This window comes from Artemia sp. Qi Xiang Cuo, chromosome 8, assembly GCF_049724085.1.
Source record: "Artemia sp. Qi Xiang Cuo chromosome 8, ASM4972408v1, whole genome shotgun sequence".
NCBI lineage: Eukaryota > Metazoa > Arthropoda > Branchiopoda > Anostraca > Artemiidae > Artemia > Artemia sp. Qi Xiang Cuo.
In genome coordinates this window covers 36,854,502-36,873,005 of record NC_142801.1, presented here as the reverse complement: position 1 = coordinate 36,873,005, position 18,504 = coordinate 36,854,502, and the positions used below count along the sequence as shown (strand labels likewise).

Here is an 18,504-nt window from a genome sequence, read left to right as displayed (position 1 = left end):
GCTTTTTTCATTTTCATTGGTAATATTCAGAATTGAGCTAACTTTTTTACTTCTTTAAGAAAATTCAGAAGAGAACTTGAACATTTTGCACTTCTTCGAGAAAACTCAGAATTAAAGTGATGCTACTTATATTCATATTGAATATTCAAAACATTGTTTAAATTTTTCTCTCTTCCATGAAAAATTTAGAACCGAACATAAAAATTTTCATCTATTTGCAAAAGATCGGAATTGAACTTAAGAAAATTAGAATTAAAGTGTAAATTTTTATATTAAATGGACAGTAATCACAATCGTATAACTTTTCCCATCTTCTACAGAAAAATTTAGAACTGAACTTTAAATTTTTTATGTCTTTGAGAAATTAAGAACTGAAGTGGAAGGTATTTTCATTTTCTTTGGTAAAATTTAGAATTGATTTAACTTATTTCTCTTCTTTAAGAAAATTCAGAAGATAACTTGAACAATTTACACTTCTTTGAGAAAACTCAGAATTAAAGTGGAGTTCCTTATCTTCATGTTGAATATTCACAATCAATGTATAACTTTTTCTATCTTCTATGAAAAATTTGGAACAGAACTAATTATAAATAAAGTGAAACTTTTGATCTTCATGGAAAACAATCACAGTCATAGTATTACTTTTTCTATCTTCCATCTAAAAATTTAGAATAGAACTTTAAATTTCTTTATTTCTTTGGGGAACTTAAAACTGAAGTGGAAGATTTTTATTTTCTCTGGAGAAATTAGAATTGAATTGTGTTCTTTGGTAAAGTTCAGAAGAGAACTTGAACTTTTCTTCACTTCGTTGAGGAAATTTTAAACTGAACTAGAACTTTCTATCTTCCGGGAAAATATTCCCAAGTATGATATTACTTTTTCTATCTTCCACCGAAAAATTTAGAATTGAACTTTAAATTTCTTTATGTCTTTTGTGAAATAAAGAACTGAAGTGGAAGATTTTTATTTTCTCTGGTGAAATTAGAAATGAATTGTGTTCTTTAGTAAAATTCAGAAGAGAACTTGAACTTTCCTTCACTTCGTTGAGAAAATTTTAAGTTGAACTAGAACTTTTTATCTTCCGGAAAAATATTCACAAGTATGGTAATACTTTTTCTATCTTCCACCGAAAAATTTTGAATTGAACTTTAAATTTCATTATGTCTTTTTGAAATAAAGAACTTAAGAAGGATATTTTTATTTTCTCGGTAGAAAGTAGAATTGAATTGTGTTCTGTGGTAAAGTTCAGTTAAGAACTTGATCTTTTCTTCACGTCAGTGAGAAAAATTTAAATTGGACTAGAACTTTTTATCTTCCGTGAAAATAATCACGAGTATGGTATTAATTTTTCTATCTTCTACCGAAAAATTTGGAATTCAACTTTAAATTTCTTTATGTCTTTGTGAAATAAAGAACTGAAGTGGAAGATTTTGTTTTGTCTGGAGAAATTAGAATTGAAATTTGTTCTTTGGTAAAGTTCAGAAGAGAACTTGAACTATCCTTGACTTTGTTGAGAAAATTTTAAATTGAACTAGAACTTTTTATCTTCCGTGAAAATATTCACAAGTATGGTATTACTTTTTCTATCTACCACCGAAAAATTAGAATTGAACTTTAAATTTCTTTATGTCTGTGAAATAAAGAACTGAAGTGGAAGATTTTTGTTTTCTCTGGAGAAATTCGAGTTGAAGTGTGTTCTTTGGTAAAGTTCAGAAGAGAACTTGAACTTTTCTTCACTTCGTTGAGAAAATTTTAAATTGAACTAGAACTTTTTATCTTCCAGGAAAATATTCACAAGTATGGTATTAATTTTTCTATCTCCCACCGAAAAATTTAGAATTGAACTTTAAATTTCTTTGTCTTTGTGAAATAAAGAACTGAAGTGGAAGATTTTTATTTTCTCTGTAGAAATTAGAATTGAATTGTGTTCTTTGATGGAATTCCGGCGAGAACTTGAACTTTTTTATCTTCTGTGGAAAATTTGGAACAGTATTTTAAATTTTTCATCTCTTCGAGACAGATCTGAACTAAAGTGGAAAATTTTATATTATTTGGAAAAATAGAAATGATCAATGACTAATTTCTTTTTCATTGGTAAAATTCAGAAGAGAACTTGAACTTTTCTTCCCTTCATTGAGAAAATTTTAAATTGAACTAGAACTTTTTATCTTCCGTGAAAATATTCACAAGTATGGTATTACTTTTTCTATATTCCACCGAAAAATTTAGAATTGAACTTTAAATTTCTTTATGTCTTTGTTAAATAAGGAACTGAAATAGAAGATTTTTATTTTCTCTGGTGATGATAGAATTGAATTGTGTTATTTGGTAGAATTCAGAAGAGAACTTGAATTCTTCTTGACTTCGTTGAGAAAATTTTAAATTGAACTAGAACTTTTTATCTTCTGGGAAAATATTCACAAGTATGGTATTACTTTTTCTATCTTCCACCGAAAAATTTAGAATTGAACTTTAAATTTCTTTATGTCTTTGTGAAATAAAGAACTTAGGTGGAAGATTTTTATTTTCTCTGGATAAATTAGAATTGAATTGTGTTCTTTGGTAAAATTTAGTAGGGAACTTGAACTTTTCTTCACTTCGTTGAGAAAATTTAAATTTGAACTAGAACCTTTTATCTTCCTTAAAAATATTCACAAGTATGGTATTAATTTTTTTATCTTCCGCCGAAAAATTTAGAATTGAACTTTAAATTTCTTTATGTCTGTGTGAAATAAAGAACTTAACTGGAAGAACTTTGTTTTCTCTGAAGAAATTAGAATTGAATTGTGTTCTTTGGTAAAATTCCGAAGAGAACTTGAACTTTTTTATCTTCTGTGAAAACATTTGGAACAGTATTTTAAATTTTTCATCTCTCCGAGACAGATCTGAACTAAAGTGGAAAATTTTTATATTATTTGGAAAAATAGAAATGATCAATGACTAATTTCTTTTTCATTGAGAAAATTCAGAAGAGAACTTGAACTTTCCTTGACTTCGTTGTGAAAATTTTAAATTGAACTTTAAATTTTTTCATCTCTTTGAGAAAAGTCGGAACTGAATTTAAGAAAATTTAGGATTAAAGTGAAACTTTCTATCTTCATAGAAAATAATCACAATCATAGTATAACTTTTCCTTTCTTCTATGGAAAAATTAGAACTGAACTTTAAATTTTTTATGTCTTGGTGAACTTAAAACTGACGTGGAAGCTTCACCTACTAAATAATAAGAAACCTTAGCTCAGAAAAGTATGAAATATCCAACTACTCATCCCAAACTAGAAGTTTCAGACAACAAACACCTATGAGGGACTAAGAATCCTAGCTCTGAAAAGTCAAAAACGTAAGCTATACATCCCAAATCATAATTTTCTGAAATCACACACCTATTAAATGCTAAGAAATCTAGCTCAGAAAAGTCAAAAATATCAAACCACTCATTCCCAAATCATAGGTTTCAGTCAACACGTACCTATAAAAAGCTAAGAAATCTAGCTCATAAAAGTCGAAAATAGTAAACCCCTCATTCCCAAATCATAGGTTTCAGACACCACATACCTGCGAAAGACTAAGAAATCTGGTTATGAAAAGTCTGAAATAGCTAATTACATGGCTCAAATCAAAAGTTTAAGACAACACAAACCTATGAAATACTAAGAAACCATAGCTCAGAAAAGCTTAAAATAGCAAACTATTCATCCCAAACTATAGGTTTCAGACGACAAACACCTATGAGGGACTAAGAATCCTAGCTCTGAAAAGTCTAAAAAGCAAACTACAAATCCCAAATCATAATTTTCTGACAGCCCACACCTATGAAAGGCTAAGAAACCTAGCTCAGAAAAGTCAAAAATAGCAAATTAACCATCCCAAATCATAGGTTTCAGACAACACATACCTCTGAAAGGCTAAGAAATCCAGCTCAGAAAAGTCAAAAATAGCAACCCACCCATCCCAAATCATTGGTTTCAGACAACACACATCAACAAAAGACTAAGAAATCTAGCTCAGAAAAGCCTGAAATAGCAAATTACACACCTCAAATCATAAGTTTCAGACAACATTCACCAACGAAATACTATGAAACCTTAGCTCAGAAAAGCCTGAAATTTGCAAATTACACACCTCAAATCATAAGTTTCAGACAACACACACCTACGAAATACTAGGAAACCTTAGCTCAGAAAAGCCTGAAATAGCCAACTACTCATCCCAAACTGTAGGTTTCAGACAACAAACACCTATGAGGGACTATGAATCCTAGCTCTGAAAAGTCCAAAAAGCAAACTACAAATCCCAAATCATAGGTTTCAGACAACACACACCAACAAAAGACTAAGAAATCTAACTTAGAAAATCCCGAAATAGTAATTTACATATCCCAAATCATAAGTTTCAGAGAACATTCACCTAGGAAATACTATGAAACCTTAGCTCAGAAAGGCCTAAAATAGCAAATTAGACACCTCAAGTCATAAGTTTCAGACAACACACACCTATGAAATACTAAGAAACCTTAGCTCAGAAAAGCTTGAAATAGCAGACTACTCATCCCAAACTATAGGTTTCAGACAACAAACACCTATGAGGGACTAAGAATCCTAGTTCTGAAAAGTCCAAAAAGCAAAACTACAAATCCCAAATCATAGGTTTCAGACAACACACACCAACGAAAGACTAAGAAATCTAGCTTAGAAAAGCCCGAAATAGTAATTTACATATCACAAATCATAAGTTTCAGTCAACACACACCTACGAAAGGCTAAGAAATCGAGCTGTGAATAGTCCAAAAGCAAACTACTCATCCCAAACTATAGGTTTCAGACTACAAACACCTATTAAATGCTAAGAAATCTAGATCAGAAAAGTCAAAAATAGTAATTTACATATCCCAAATCATAAGTTTCTGACAACACACACCTATGAAAGGCTAAGAAACCTAGCTCAGAAAAGTCAAAAATAGCAAACTACTCATCCCAAACTATAGGTTTCAGACAACAAACACCTACGAAAGGCTAAGAAATCTGGCTCAGAAAAGTCAACAATAGTAATCCACCCATCCCAAATCATAGGTTTCAGACAACACATACCTATGAAAGACTAAGAAATCCAACTCAGAAAAGTCAAAAATAGCAACCCATACACCCCAAATCATAGGTTTCAGACAACATACAACAACGAAAGACGGGGCCGGGGGGGGGCTTGGGGGGGTGGGGGGGGCGGGGTGGGCGCCCGGGTAACCTTTGGGGACCGGGGGGTTCCTTCGGGTTTGGGGTATGGGGATTGGAACCCTTTGGATCGGGGTAGGGCGATCGGGGCCCTTTGGGGTTGGGGTAGAGGACCTCACGACACTGTTCAAATAGAACTTGTTTACTATAACGACCACACTCAAAACCTCTTCTAAAACCTTTTCTAAAATCATCTATTAAAATGTCTCTAACTGTTTCGCCGAAATAATTCCTTAAAATGACTAAAACCGTTTCACCCAAATAATCCCCTAAAAGTAATCTCAGCGTGTTCCTTTTGTTTTTGGCATCTCTGTGCATTCACATTTCAAATTTCTAGGAAACCCTTTCCTACGTTAATCTCTTCGTCTCATAAATGTTCCTAGCTACACTATTAATGTTTCGTTAGAATATCAATTTATCTTTCAGACTTAAAGCTCAGTGAAGCCATATTTAAAAATAGAATTTCTATCTCTTTAGCCTCCCGCATAATTCCAAGATAACAAGTGATGTCATTTCTAACTCCTGACAGTAAAGATCAATGAAGCCCTATTTAAAAATAGAACATTAATTTTTCTCTCTGACCTAAAGAACGTTTATCCCTCAGACCTAAGATTAAAGAAATCCATAATGTTTCTTAATTCCCCCTTCGTGAATCAATACATTCCCCTAGCGATTATGTAAATGAATTTCTCAGGTTAGGTTTGCCTAAGTATCAAAGAAACCATAATGTTTCTTAATTCCCCCTTCGTGAATCAATAATTTCCCCGCCGATTATGTAAATCAAGTTCTCAGGTTAGGTTAGCCTAAAGATCAAAGAAGCCATGATTGTTTCTTAATTCCCCTTTCGTTGACCAATAATTCCCCCACCGATTATGTAAATCAATTTCTCAGGTTAGGTTAGCCAAACAATCTCATAACATTCGCGTCGAGCATGTACATTCTCACTGACAATGAATCATAAAACAGACATGAATTGCTGTTAACATCCATAAAAGTGAGAAAGTTTCTGTTTTTTCATTCTCACTGACAACGAACCATAAAACAGGAACATAAATTGCTGTTAACATCCATAAATGTGAGAAAGTTCCTGTTTTTTCATTCTCACTGACAAAAACCATAAAACAGACATGAATTGCTGTTGACATCCATAAATGTGAGAAAGTTCCGGTTTTTTCATTCTCACTGACAAAAACCATAAAACAGGAACATAAATTGCTGTTGACATCCATAAATGTGAGAAATTTCCTGTTTTTTCATTCTCACTGACAACGAACAATAAAACAAGAACATAAATTGCTGTTGACATCCATAAATGTGACAAAGTTCCTGTTTTTTCATTCTCACTGACAAAAACCATAAAATCAGACATGAATTGCTGTTGACATCAATGAAAAACATCAAATAAATTGACCAACACACATAACCATCCAAGAAAACATCCATAAAAGTGAGAAAATTCATGTTTTTTCAAGTGAGCAAATTCCTGTTTTTTCATTCTCACTGAGAAAACCATAAACCACGTGGTTCGTTCCGGAGTCGGACCCCCCTTTCTACTCTGGACACTCCTTCCACAGTCTTCAGGGCAAGCTTTGTAAGTTATGCCTTGGGGGCATAAAAAACTTAAAGAAGCTCTCATTCGACTGGAAATTCAAAAGGCTAGTGCCCTTTTCAATAGTTGAAAGTAATTGGATGGCAACTAACCTTTCACGCCCACCATTCCCCCAAACATTTTTGGGGAACTTGTATCGAATTATTTTTTTTTCCCATACCAGGACACTTCGTATCAAAGGAGTTGTCGTTGAAAAGGGCTCATTCGAGTGGAAATTGGAATGGCTTGTGCCCTTTTTAATAGTCGAAAGTGATTGGAAGGCAGCTAACACCCCTTCCACGTCCATCATTTCCCCAAACATATCCAATCAAAAAATTTGAGATAGCCATTTTGTTCAACGCAGTTGAAAGTTCTGGAAATTAGATTTTTTAGCATATTTTTGAGAAGATGACGATCCCCCCCCCCCCCCAATAGTCCTCGGGGTAAGGGCTGTAAATTATGGCCTGGGGGCATTTATGGTTTTTATAGAAAGTTTGGTCGTAGAAACTTCAAAAATTGCTCATTTGATTGGGAATTGAAATGACTAATGCCTTTTTTAATAGTCGAAAGTGATTGGAAGGCAACTAACACCCCTTCCACGCCCACCATTACCATTTCCCCAAACACATCCAATCAAAATTTTGAGATATCCATTCTTTTCAAAGTAGTTGAAAGGTCCGGAAATTGTTATCTTTGAGGATGACACTCCCCCCACAGCCTTCAGGGTAAGGCTTGTAAGTTATGTCCTGGGGGTATATAAGGTTTTTGTTGAAAGCTACGACAAAGCTTTGTCGTAGAGGGAGGCAATTAACCTCCCTCTCACGCCAACCTTTTCCCCAAACACATCCAATCAAAATTTTTAGATACCCATTTTATCCAAAGTAATTAAAAGTTTTAGAAATTAGGTCTTTGTAGATGATAACCTTCTCAGAGCCCTCAGGGCAAGGGTTTTAAGTTATGTCCGGGGGGAATATAAGGTTTTTATAGATAGCGATGTTGTAGAAACTTCAAAAAGGGCTCATTCGATTGAAATTAGAAGGGCTTTTGCCCTTTTTAATAGTCGAAAGTGATTGGAGGATAACTAACATCTCTCTCACACCCACCATTTCCCCAAACACATCCAGTCAAAATTTTGAGATAGCCATTTTGTTCGAAATAGTTAAATAATACAAATGAATGTGCATTGTCAGTTTAATATGCATATACTGATATTTATTAATGAAAATGTTAATATCATTTGATTTATTAAAGTTATAAAAGCTAAAAAATTTATATTTTTTCAGTAAAGTGCAAATTATGTTTTGGCTTTGGGAAGGCATAGGGATTTTGAGCCCTACTCATGTTAATTTCTGCTCGTTTCGAGTTTGACTCGGTTAGCCTATTTATTGTAATTCCTGTTCGTTTTGAGTTTCATTTATTTATCGGTGTTGATTTATGATAGTTTCACGCTTGGTAGATTATTTCATTTTATTTTTGCTCATTTTTGGTTTAATGGAGTTGTTTACTTTTCTTTGAAAAACATATTTTGTGGAAAAAGTTTTTTTTAATTAATTACTGTAATAAGTCACGGAGTTTGGCACCGGAGAACTAGTTACTAAATTACTTTGGGTGATATTATTTCACAAGGTGTAACCAGATAAAAAAAATATGTTTAAAATTTTTGTGGGCTGGGAAGTCGACCATCATTTTTGTTTGGGCGGGGGATTTTGGCACAAATTTTTGAACAAATGTTTCGTAGTTTTTGGTCAGATGCACTACGCAACCTATTGTTATCCGCCTTTCTGGGAAATCTGGCAACTACAAGTTGTCTACTTTACTTTTAGACTTGTCCATATTTCCCACACCATGTACATCTTTGTTCCTTACTTAAGAAACTAATCTCCAACTACAATGGTTCAAGAAGCAGATGCCGGGCTTAATATTTTGTGTGGACTTATCAGGCATAAAAAGTTAGCGAGTACTGGTTTAAAAAATTAAATTTTTTGAAATCCCTTTTAATTTTTGTGAATTTGTTGTGACAAACATTTTAATTTAAGCCATCTTTAATTTAGGAGAAGCTAATTCTTATTGCAACTGAACTTACTTTTTTATTTTATTTTAGTATTCCGGCTGCCTGTTGATTTTTTTATTAGCTGAGCTTGGTCTTGCAATTTGTGCTCTGATTTATCCACACGTAATAATTGGTGTCGTTGAGAAACAATTAACAGACGCTGTAATCAAGGACTACAGAGAGAAACCCGATTTACAAAACTTAATTGATTTCACTCAAATAGAGGTAAGTCACAATCCTATGGCCAAAGCCTTGTTATGCTGCCAAAATGTCATTGTATGTGCAAGTATCTGCCTTCTTGTCCATTAAAAAAAAAAATATATATGTTGAAGCCACTTATGCAAGACAAGAAGGTTACCTATAGATCTTCCCTCACCCACCCCTACAATCGTATGTTTTTGAAGACTGTGAATTAGGAATGAAGACCACTGACATTAGCGCAATTGAAAGTTTGTCTCTGATATTTAAGACGAATGTACTTACCCAGTAGATAGATTTATTGTAAGCCCCTTAAGTCTCTTCATCTCCCGCAGTCAGTCTCTCCCTGTGTATTTGATCCAATTTCGTTCGTAGTCTTTTGTTCCTGTTACAGACAGTGCTTCATAAATAGCCGTTGATTCTGTTATCCTTGTCCTAAAAGACAAATACCGTACAAATTCATAGGTTTTCTTTTAAGCCTTTGTTTATTTTAAGCCTTTTGCGTCCTTGTAGTCTTCTTTATCAAATAAAATAGCTCTTACTTGAACCTTAGGATTGTTTTGAAAACCACATCGTAGAAGTCTATGTAAACAGTTTAGGTGTTGACCAAAGTAATTGCTTTCCAGCTAAGAAAGTGTGATTAAGACAGGTTTGAGTTTTCTCTCCGATTCTCCCAAGTTAGGAATATTTTCTTAATACATTTTCTGAAAGGCATTGAACAAAAGTTCTAGTGAAAATGAGTTGTTTGTCAACTTAGAAATATTGAAATTGAAAAGTATCGATTGATGCTTATAATATACCTCAATAAGAGAATTTTATTGTAGTTTTCATCGCTTACTGCTAAAGGAGAACAGAACCAGATATAAATTTTTTTGAGGATTTGTTGGTCCATTGAAATTGGTTTTCTGTGGATGATTCAAATTTGAAAACGCTTACCAGTCCGTATGCCTAGGGTAGTAATTGTAGCACTTGGCAGTGAATGCATTGGGTAAATTTTATTTATTTTTGAGCTTGAATCTTCTATAGAAAGTTAAGTATTCGTTTGACATTAAACTTTGGATTTTATAACAAGTAATAATAAAGACAGAGATAATATTATTTTTCCAGAAGCTACCTAAGCTCTGAGAGAGCCGAATTTGCTTCATACATCACCCAAAAACTTAAAATCTTTGGGAATTACTAAAGTAAATTCAAAATAAATAAAACATAACATAAAAGTTATGACTAGGGAGAAAAGAACTTGTCCCTGGATTATGGAGAGCACTATAAGCTGTGTACAATAATTTTGTTCTCCCTTGAACAGTGCTAACAAGTATGACTTTGTGAAGAAGGGAGAAATAAGGGACGTTTCCTTCATTAAATGCAATTGTTTGGCTTCTTTTTCGTACTGCCTGGATCTGCCTGACAATTCCTAGGAGAAACCTGGATGCCAATTAGGGCAGGTGCGCTCAAGTATCGGGTACATAAGGGAGAGGAAAATTCCCAACAGTGAAATTTGGTACAATTAAGTCTATCAAGGAGTTTAAGAAGGGAGGAGTCGCATTTGTTTGTTAGAAGATCTGGTTTAAAATCTTTTAGGTTGTAACATCCGCAATTTCATAGTACTAACCGACATTTTTGGGGATATTGGATATTTCAAAGAGCGAGATTCAAACAACTTCATTTTTAAAATTACTGACTTTAAAGGATTAACTCTCATATAGTTGGAAACAGTTTCATCTTGTATTTTGTAGGAAACTTGAGTGATGTTTATTTATTAGTTATAACCAGACGAGAAGAGAGGAATGCTCTGTGTTATGGAGGGAAAGAATTCTTTGAGATCATAATATTTTTGGATAATTACTATTAGCAGTGTCTCTGGGCTTTTCTCTGGGATGGTAATCAACCTTGTTCTGGGTATTCCCACAAATATTTCTTGTGTTGTAATATCGTTGGTTTAGTGTTGTATAATGCAATCCTTTGTTTTATTAATATCAAGGAGCAGATTCAGAATCTGTATAAACGTCTCCTTATGCTGTCGGGAATTTATGTATAATCCTAGTCTTAGCATATACTAAGTGAATTTATTCTTTGTTGGTCAGCTCAAGGGCTAAAATGTTTAATTCAAACTGAATTTTCTTATACTAAAGTTGAAAATAAGAGAAATTGTAACTCAAAGACTTTGGGTGTCCGGGAATGTGGTTAAGAGCAAGGCTGCAAGAATTGCCTAAGGGGGTCAGTTGCTATGAGTTTTTTTCTACTCCAGGAAAGTACAATATGTCTTTTAAATACTACGTAGTTGTGCAATTTTCGATATTTGTTTTGTTATCTATTCGAGGAAGCTGCTCCCTTGCCTTCCCCTATGAGACCTCCTATTGCTCTATTGATGTTTTCAGTTAATAAGGGAACATAAAGTTTAAATTAAAATTTATTTCTGTAGGGAATTCGTTGTGTCAGTCTCTACAGAGTTGCTGAGGGTTCGAGATCCATCAATACTGATCGTAACTTCGTTTACTATTTGATGGTTCTTTTGTAAGGGATTAGTCGGTACTTAGTAGAAATTGAGAGTTTGAAGGATGAATAATGCGGTAGGAGTCGAAAAGGAATATCTTGCGGGGAATTGCTATATTGACGACATATCCTTACCTTTAAGTTAATAAAGAATCCTTCCAAGGATTTTTAAAAAAGAAGTATGTTCTTATGTCTTATATTCTATTGAAACGCAGCCTTTTGTGTGATGGAAAAACAATTTCTTCTCCATAGAAAGTGAACAAGTTTACTTTTAGAAAACAACTATTCAACCAACATCAAACTTTTTATTTAGTAGTTAAAATTGACCCTTGGTGGTGCTTTTGCCTAATCAGCAATTTGTATTCAGGTCAGTGTGTTTTTTATTTGTCAAACCATCAATAACAGCACAATACAATATAAATCATACGGCTAATATGTTTCATAGGCAGTGCAATAGCGCTTCCTAAGTCAAGAGCAATGGGGGCACAATGTAGTATTGTTATTATTATTATTGTTATTATTATTATTATTATTATTATTATTATTATTATTTTAGACCAAGGCACTTCGTATTGAAGGATTTGTCGTAGAAACTACGAAAAGGGCTCATTTGATTGGAAATTGAAAGGGCTTGTGCTCTTTTTAATAATTGAAAGTAATTGGAGGGCAAATAACCCCCTCCTCCCACGCTCACCATTTCTCTAAACACACCCAATCAATATTTTGAGATAGCCATTTTGTTCAACGTATTTGAAAGGTCCGGAAATTATGTCTTTGAGGAAGACAATCCGCCTATAGTCCTCAGGGCAAGGGTTGTACGTTATGTCCTGGGGCATATAAGGTTTATATAGAAGGGGTGATCGTATAAACTTCGGAGGGGGCTAGTCGGATTCGTAATCAGAAGTTCTAGTGCCATTTACAAGATTCAGAGTGATCGGAAGGTGCATATCCCCCCCCCCACACCTCGTATTTTCCTGAAATGCAACTGATAGAAATTTTGAGATGGCCATTTGTTGTCGTAGAAACTTCAAAAAAGGCTCTTTCGATTGGAAATTGAAGGGGTTAGTGCCACTTTTTGTAGTCGAAAGTGTTTGGGGGGCAACTAACTCCCTTCACACGCCCACCATTTCCCCAAACTCATCCAATCAAAATTTTGAGATAGCCATTTTTTCAACGTAAATACATGGTCTAGAAATTATGTCTTCCAGGATGACGAAACCCCCAGAGTCCTCAGGACAAGAGTTGTAAGCTATGCCCTGAGGGCATATAAGGTATATATTGAAAGGGTAATCGTTTAAGCTTCGCAAGGGGGCTCATTGGATTGCTAATCAGAAGTTCTAGGGTGCTTTTTAAGATTCAGAGTGATCGGTGGATGGTTACCCCCCCCCCCCCCCCGCACTACACATCATATTTTTCCTAAATGCATTTGATGGAAATTTTGAGATGGCCATTGGTTGTCGCAGAAACTTCGAAAAGAGCTCATTCGATTGGAAATTGGAAGGGCTTGTGCCTTTTTAACAGTCAAAAGTAATTGGAAGTAGAATGCTTATATTGAATTTGCTTGCCCGAATAGCAATTCCTATGCTATTTGCTTGCCCCTATAGGAAAAACATTTCCAGAGCATGTACTTATGGATTTGCTTGCCTTATGTTCCTTGGCGTCTTTCCAGAGCATGTACTTATGGATTTGGGTGGATTATGTTCCCTCCCATGCTATTATAGGGACTTATGCTCCCTCCCATGCTATTTTAAGGGCTTATGTTCCCTCCCATGCTATTCTGTTCCCTCCCTTGCTATTCTAAGGGTTTATGTCCCCTTCCATGATATTCTATGTTCCTTCCATTGTTATTCTATGGGACCTCTACACGTGATTAAACACGTTATGAAACTACGTGCTATTTGCTTATGCCCCGTTGGTACCATTCCAAACAAGCGGACATGTCTAGAATTCTTTGATTGACATTTACAAAAAAGGGTTAAAGTGATTATCAATTACGAGCGGGGATTCCCCGCTGTTTTTTTTTTTTTAATCGAAAACTAGAGATTGTCAAAAATGCGTATTTAGGAATTGTTTTGTTTGACATTTTTTCAAAAAGGGATAAGGAATTCGCAAATTGGACACTATGAACGATATTAATTAATGTTTTGAATAATAGGAGTGTGATTTATTCTAATTAGAGTTTAGCATTTGCGAATACTTCAGAGCCGACTTGCTAGCGAAAAACCCGTGTGATTGACTCGAAATAAAAATTTCTAACAATAAATGGCTAAAAAGCGTTTTGGGGGAGATGGGATGATTGTGTACTGTATTATACACAAGTGATGTTTAGACAGTGCTGTCAATTTAAAATAGTTCCCACTGGTTCCTGGCACTAGGCTACGCATACCAAGTTGAAAATTTGACAGAATAAGGAATTTGAGGTGGAACTTGAACTAAATCAAAATACACTATGTGCACGCTGATTTTCAAAATGGCATATCTCAAATAGGGATTTGTGTATTAAGTTGGAACTTTCAGAGAGTGCTTAAAGGGAAAGTCAATTCACCAAAAGGAATTGATTCCTTGCAGTAGGCTACGCATATCAAGTTGAAAATTTGACAGAATGAGGTATTTGAGGTGGAACTTGAACTAAATCAAAATACACTATGTGCACGCAGATTTTCAAAATGGCATTTCTCAATATGGGATTGGTGTATTAAGTTGGAACTTTCAGAGAGTGCTTAAAGGGAAAGTCAATTCGCCAAAAGGAACTGGTTCCTGGCAGTAGGCTACGCATATCAAGTTGAAAATTTGACAGAATGAGGTATTTGAGGTGGAACTTGAACTAAATCAAAATACACTATGTGCACGCAGATTTTCAAAATGGCATTTCTAAATCATTGATTTGTGTATTAAGTTTGAACTTTCGGAGAGTTCTTAAAGGGAAAGTCAATTCGCCACTAGGAACTGGTTCCTGGTAGTAGGCGACGCATATCAAGATGAAAATTTGACGGAATGAGATATTTGAGGTGAAACTTGAACTGAATCAAAATACGCTATGTGCATACAGATTTTCAAAATGGCATATCTCAAAAAGAGATATGTGTATTAAGTTGGAACTTTTAGGTTCAGTTACACGGGGTTTAGTTAAATGTGGTTGAGTTGCACGGGGGGTTGAGTTGCACGAGGGCTCAGTTAAAGGGGGTCCAGTTGCACGGGGGGGTTTGAGTCATTTTTACGGGGTTTGAGAGACTCTGTTGCCTGATTCCGTGTGGTTTTTCTTTACTCGGTGCCCATTAAAAAAAAAGATAGAAATAGTTATTTCCTTCAAAAATCTTTTCTGATGTAACTAAAAGGCATTTGTCTTTGTAATTAGAGAAATGCTCCCTTTTGGAAAAACGGGCATCGCAAGCTTGTGTTATCTTAGAGATTAATGCGTAACTCGAGAGGGATGTCAGAGTGGATGTCTTTGACTAGTTATAGTGCTATACTCTGGCATGAATTGCTTTCGAAAATCCGGATGAATTGGTTGAAAATAAAGTTTTAACAAGAAATATCTGAAAAGTATTTTTTGGGGGATGGGGCAATGACAGAGTGGATGTCTTAGAATAGTTATGGTGCTGTACTCTGGCATGAGTTGCTTTTGAAAACTCAGATGAATTAGTTGAAAATAAAGTTTTAACAAGAAATGTCTGAAAAGCACGATCAGAAATTAAGAATTGTCTTGAGGGGGGAATTTTCCATGGAAAAGGGGAAGGATATTTGTACATGAAAACAACTTCAACCGCGGCCCGCCCCCCGCGATCAGAAATTAAATTATAAAAAAGTTTCTTCAACTGAAAGTAAGGAGCAACATCAAAACTTAAACGGCCAGAAATAGAGGCTGTTTTCACAGATTTAGGATTCATTATAAAAATTTTTAACGAGAAATGTCTGAAAATTGTTTTTGGGGGGATGGAGCGATGACAGATTGGATGTCTCAGACTAGTGATAGTGCTGTACTGTGGTACGAATTGCTTGTGAAAAACTCAAATGAATGACTTGAAATAAAATTTTTAACAAGAAATGTCTGAAAAGTATTTTTTGGGGGATGGGGCGATGACAGAGTGGATGTCTTAGACTAGTTATAGTGCTGTACTCTGGCATGAATTGCTTTCGAAAACCCGGATGAATTAGTTGAAAATAAAGTTTTAACAAGAAATGTCTGAAAAGTATTTTTTGGGGGATGGGGCGATGACAGAGTGGATGTCTTAGAATAGTTATAGTGCTGTACTCTGACATAAATTGCTTTCGAAAACTCGGATGAATTAGTTGAAAATAAAGTTTTAACAAGAAATGTCTGAATAGCGCGATCAGAAATTAAGAATTGTCTTGAGGGGGGAATTTTCCATGGAAAAGGGGAAGGATATTTGTACATGAAAACAACTTCAACCGTGGCACGCCCCCCGCGATCAGAAATTAAATTATAAAAAAGTTTCTTCAACTGAAAGTAAGGAGCAACATCAAAACTTAAACGGCCAGAAATAGAGGGTGTTTCCAAAGATTTAGGATTCATTATAAAAATTTTTAACGAGAAATGTCTGAATATTGTTTTTGGGGGGATGGGGCGATGCCAGATTGGATGTCTCAGACTCGTGATAGTGCTGTACTGTGGTACGAATTGCTTATGAAAAACCCAAATGAATGACTTGAAATAAAATTTTTAACAAGAAATGTCTGAAAAGTATTTTTTGGGGGATGGGGCGATGACAGAGTGGATGTCTTAGACTAGTTATAGTGATGTACTGTGGCATGAATTGCTATCGAACACCCAGAGGAATGAATTGAAAATAAAGTATTAACAAGAAATGTCTGAAAAGTATTTTTGGGGTGATGGGGTGATGAAAGAGTGTATGTATCAGACTAGTTAAAGTAATGTACTCTGGCATGAATTTATTTAGAAAACCCGGATGAATTAGTTGAAAATAAAGTTTTAACAAGAAATGTCTGAAAAGCGCGATCAGAAATTAAGAATTGTCTTGAGGGGGGGGGGAATTTTCCATGGAAAGGGGGAAGAATATTTTTACATGAAAACAACTTCAACCGTGGCACGCCCCCCGCGATCAGAAATTAAGTTATAAAAAAGTTTCTTCAACTGAAAGTAAGGAGCAACATCAAAACTTAAACGGCCAGAAATAGAGGCTGTTTCCACAGATTTAGGATTCATTATAAAAAATTTTAACGAGAAATGTCTGAAAATTGTTTTTGGGGGGATGGAGCGATGACAGATTGGATGTCTCAGACTAGTGATAGTGCTGTACTGTGGTACGAATTGCTTGTGAAAAACCCAAATGAATGACTTGAAATAAAATTTTTAACAAGAAATGTATGAAAAGTATTTTTTGGGGGATGGGGCGATGACAGAGTGGATGTCTTAGACTAGTTATAGTGCTGTACTCTGGCATGAATTGCTTTCGAAAACCCGGATGAATTAGTTGAAAATGAAGTTTTAACAAGAAATGTCTGAAAAGTATTTTTTGGGGGATGGGGCGATGACAGAGTGGTTATCTTAGAATAGTTATAGGGCTGTACTCTGGCATGAATTGCTTTCGAAAACTCGGATGAATTAGTTGAAAATAAAGTTTTAACAAGAAATGTCTGAAAAGCGCGATCAGAAATTAAGAATTGTCTTGAGGGGGGAATTTTTCCATGGAAAAGGGGAAGGATATTTTTACATGAAAACAACTTCAACAGTGGCACGCCCCCGCGATCAGAAATTAAATTATAAAAAAGTTTCTTCAACTGAAAGTAAGGAGCAACATCAAAACTTAAACGGCCAGAAATAGAGGCTGTTTCCACAGATTTAGGATTCATTATAAAAAATTTTAACGAGAAATGTCTGAAATTTTTTTTTTGGGGGGGGGAATGGGGCGATGACAGATTGGATGTCTCAGACTAGTGATAGTGCTGTACTGTGGTACAAATTGCTTGTGAAAAACCCAAATGAATGACTTTGAAATAAATTTTTTAACAAGAAATGTCTGAAAAGTATTTTTTGGGGGATGGGGCGATGACAGAGTGGATGTCTTAGACTAGTTATAGTGCTGTACTCTGGCATGAATTGCTTTCGAAAACCCGGATGAATTAGTTGAAAATAAATTTTTAACAAGAAATGCCTGAAAAGTATTTTTTGGGGGATGGGGCGATGACAGAGTGGATGTCTTAGAATAGTTATAGTGCTGTACTCTGGCATGAATTGCTTTCGAAAACTCGGATGAATTAGTTGAAAATAAAGTTTTAACAAGAAATGTCTGAAAAGCGCGATCAGAATTTTCCATGGAAAAGGGGAAGGATATTTTTACATGAAAACAACTTGAACCGTGGCCCGCCCCCCCCGCGATCAGAAATTAAATTGTAAAAAAGTTTCTTCAACTGAAAGTAAGGAGCAACATCTAAACTTAAACGGGCCAGAAATAGAGGCTGTTTCCACAGATTTAGGATTCATTATAAAATTTTTTAACGAGAAATGTCTGAAAATTGTTTTTGGGGGGGATGGAGCGATGACAGATTGGATGTCTCAGACTAGTGATAGTTCTGTACTGTGGTACGAATTGCTTGTGAAAAACCCAAATGAATGACTTGAAATAAAATTTTTAACAAGAAATGTCTGAAAAGTATTTTTGGGATGGGGCGATGACAGAGTGGATGTCTTAGACTAGTTATAGTGCTGTACTCTGGAATTAATTGATTTCGAAAACCCGGATGAATGACTTGAAAATAAATTTTTAACAAGAAATTTCTTAAAAGTATTTTTTGGGGGATGGGTCGATGCCAGAGTGGATGTCTTAGACTAGTTATAGTGCTGTACTCTGGCATGAATTGCTTTCGAAAACCCGTATGAATTAGTTGAAAATAAAGTTTTAACAAGAAATGTCTGAAAAGTATTTTTTGAGGGATGGGGCGATGACTTTTCATGGGTCAGAGATGCAACAATG

At 34.9% G+C, this 18,504-nt stretch overlaps 1 protein-coding gene across 2 annotated transcripts in view; it reads left to right on the top strand.

The window, feature by feature from the left end:
- LOC148949368 (tetraspanin-33-like) overlaps positions 1 to 18,504 on the top strand; it is a 555,122-nt gene that overhangs the window by 292,752 nt on the left and 243,866 nt on the right. For both annotated transcript variants that reach the window (XM_089093400.1, XM_089093399.1), the window contains exon 4: positions 8,915 to 9,088. In XM_089093400.1, the coding sequence (XP_088949526.1) occupies positions 8,915 to 9,088 (174 nt within the window). The remainder of the gene's footprint in view (positions 1 to 8,914; positions 9,089 to 18,504) is intronic.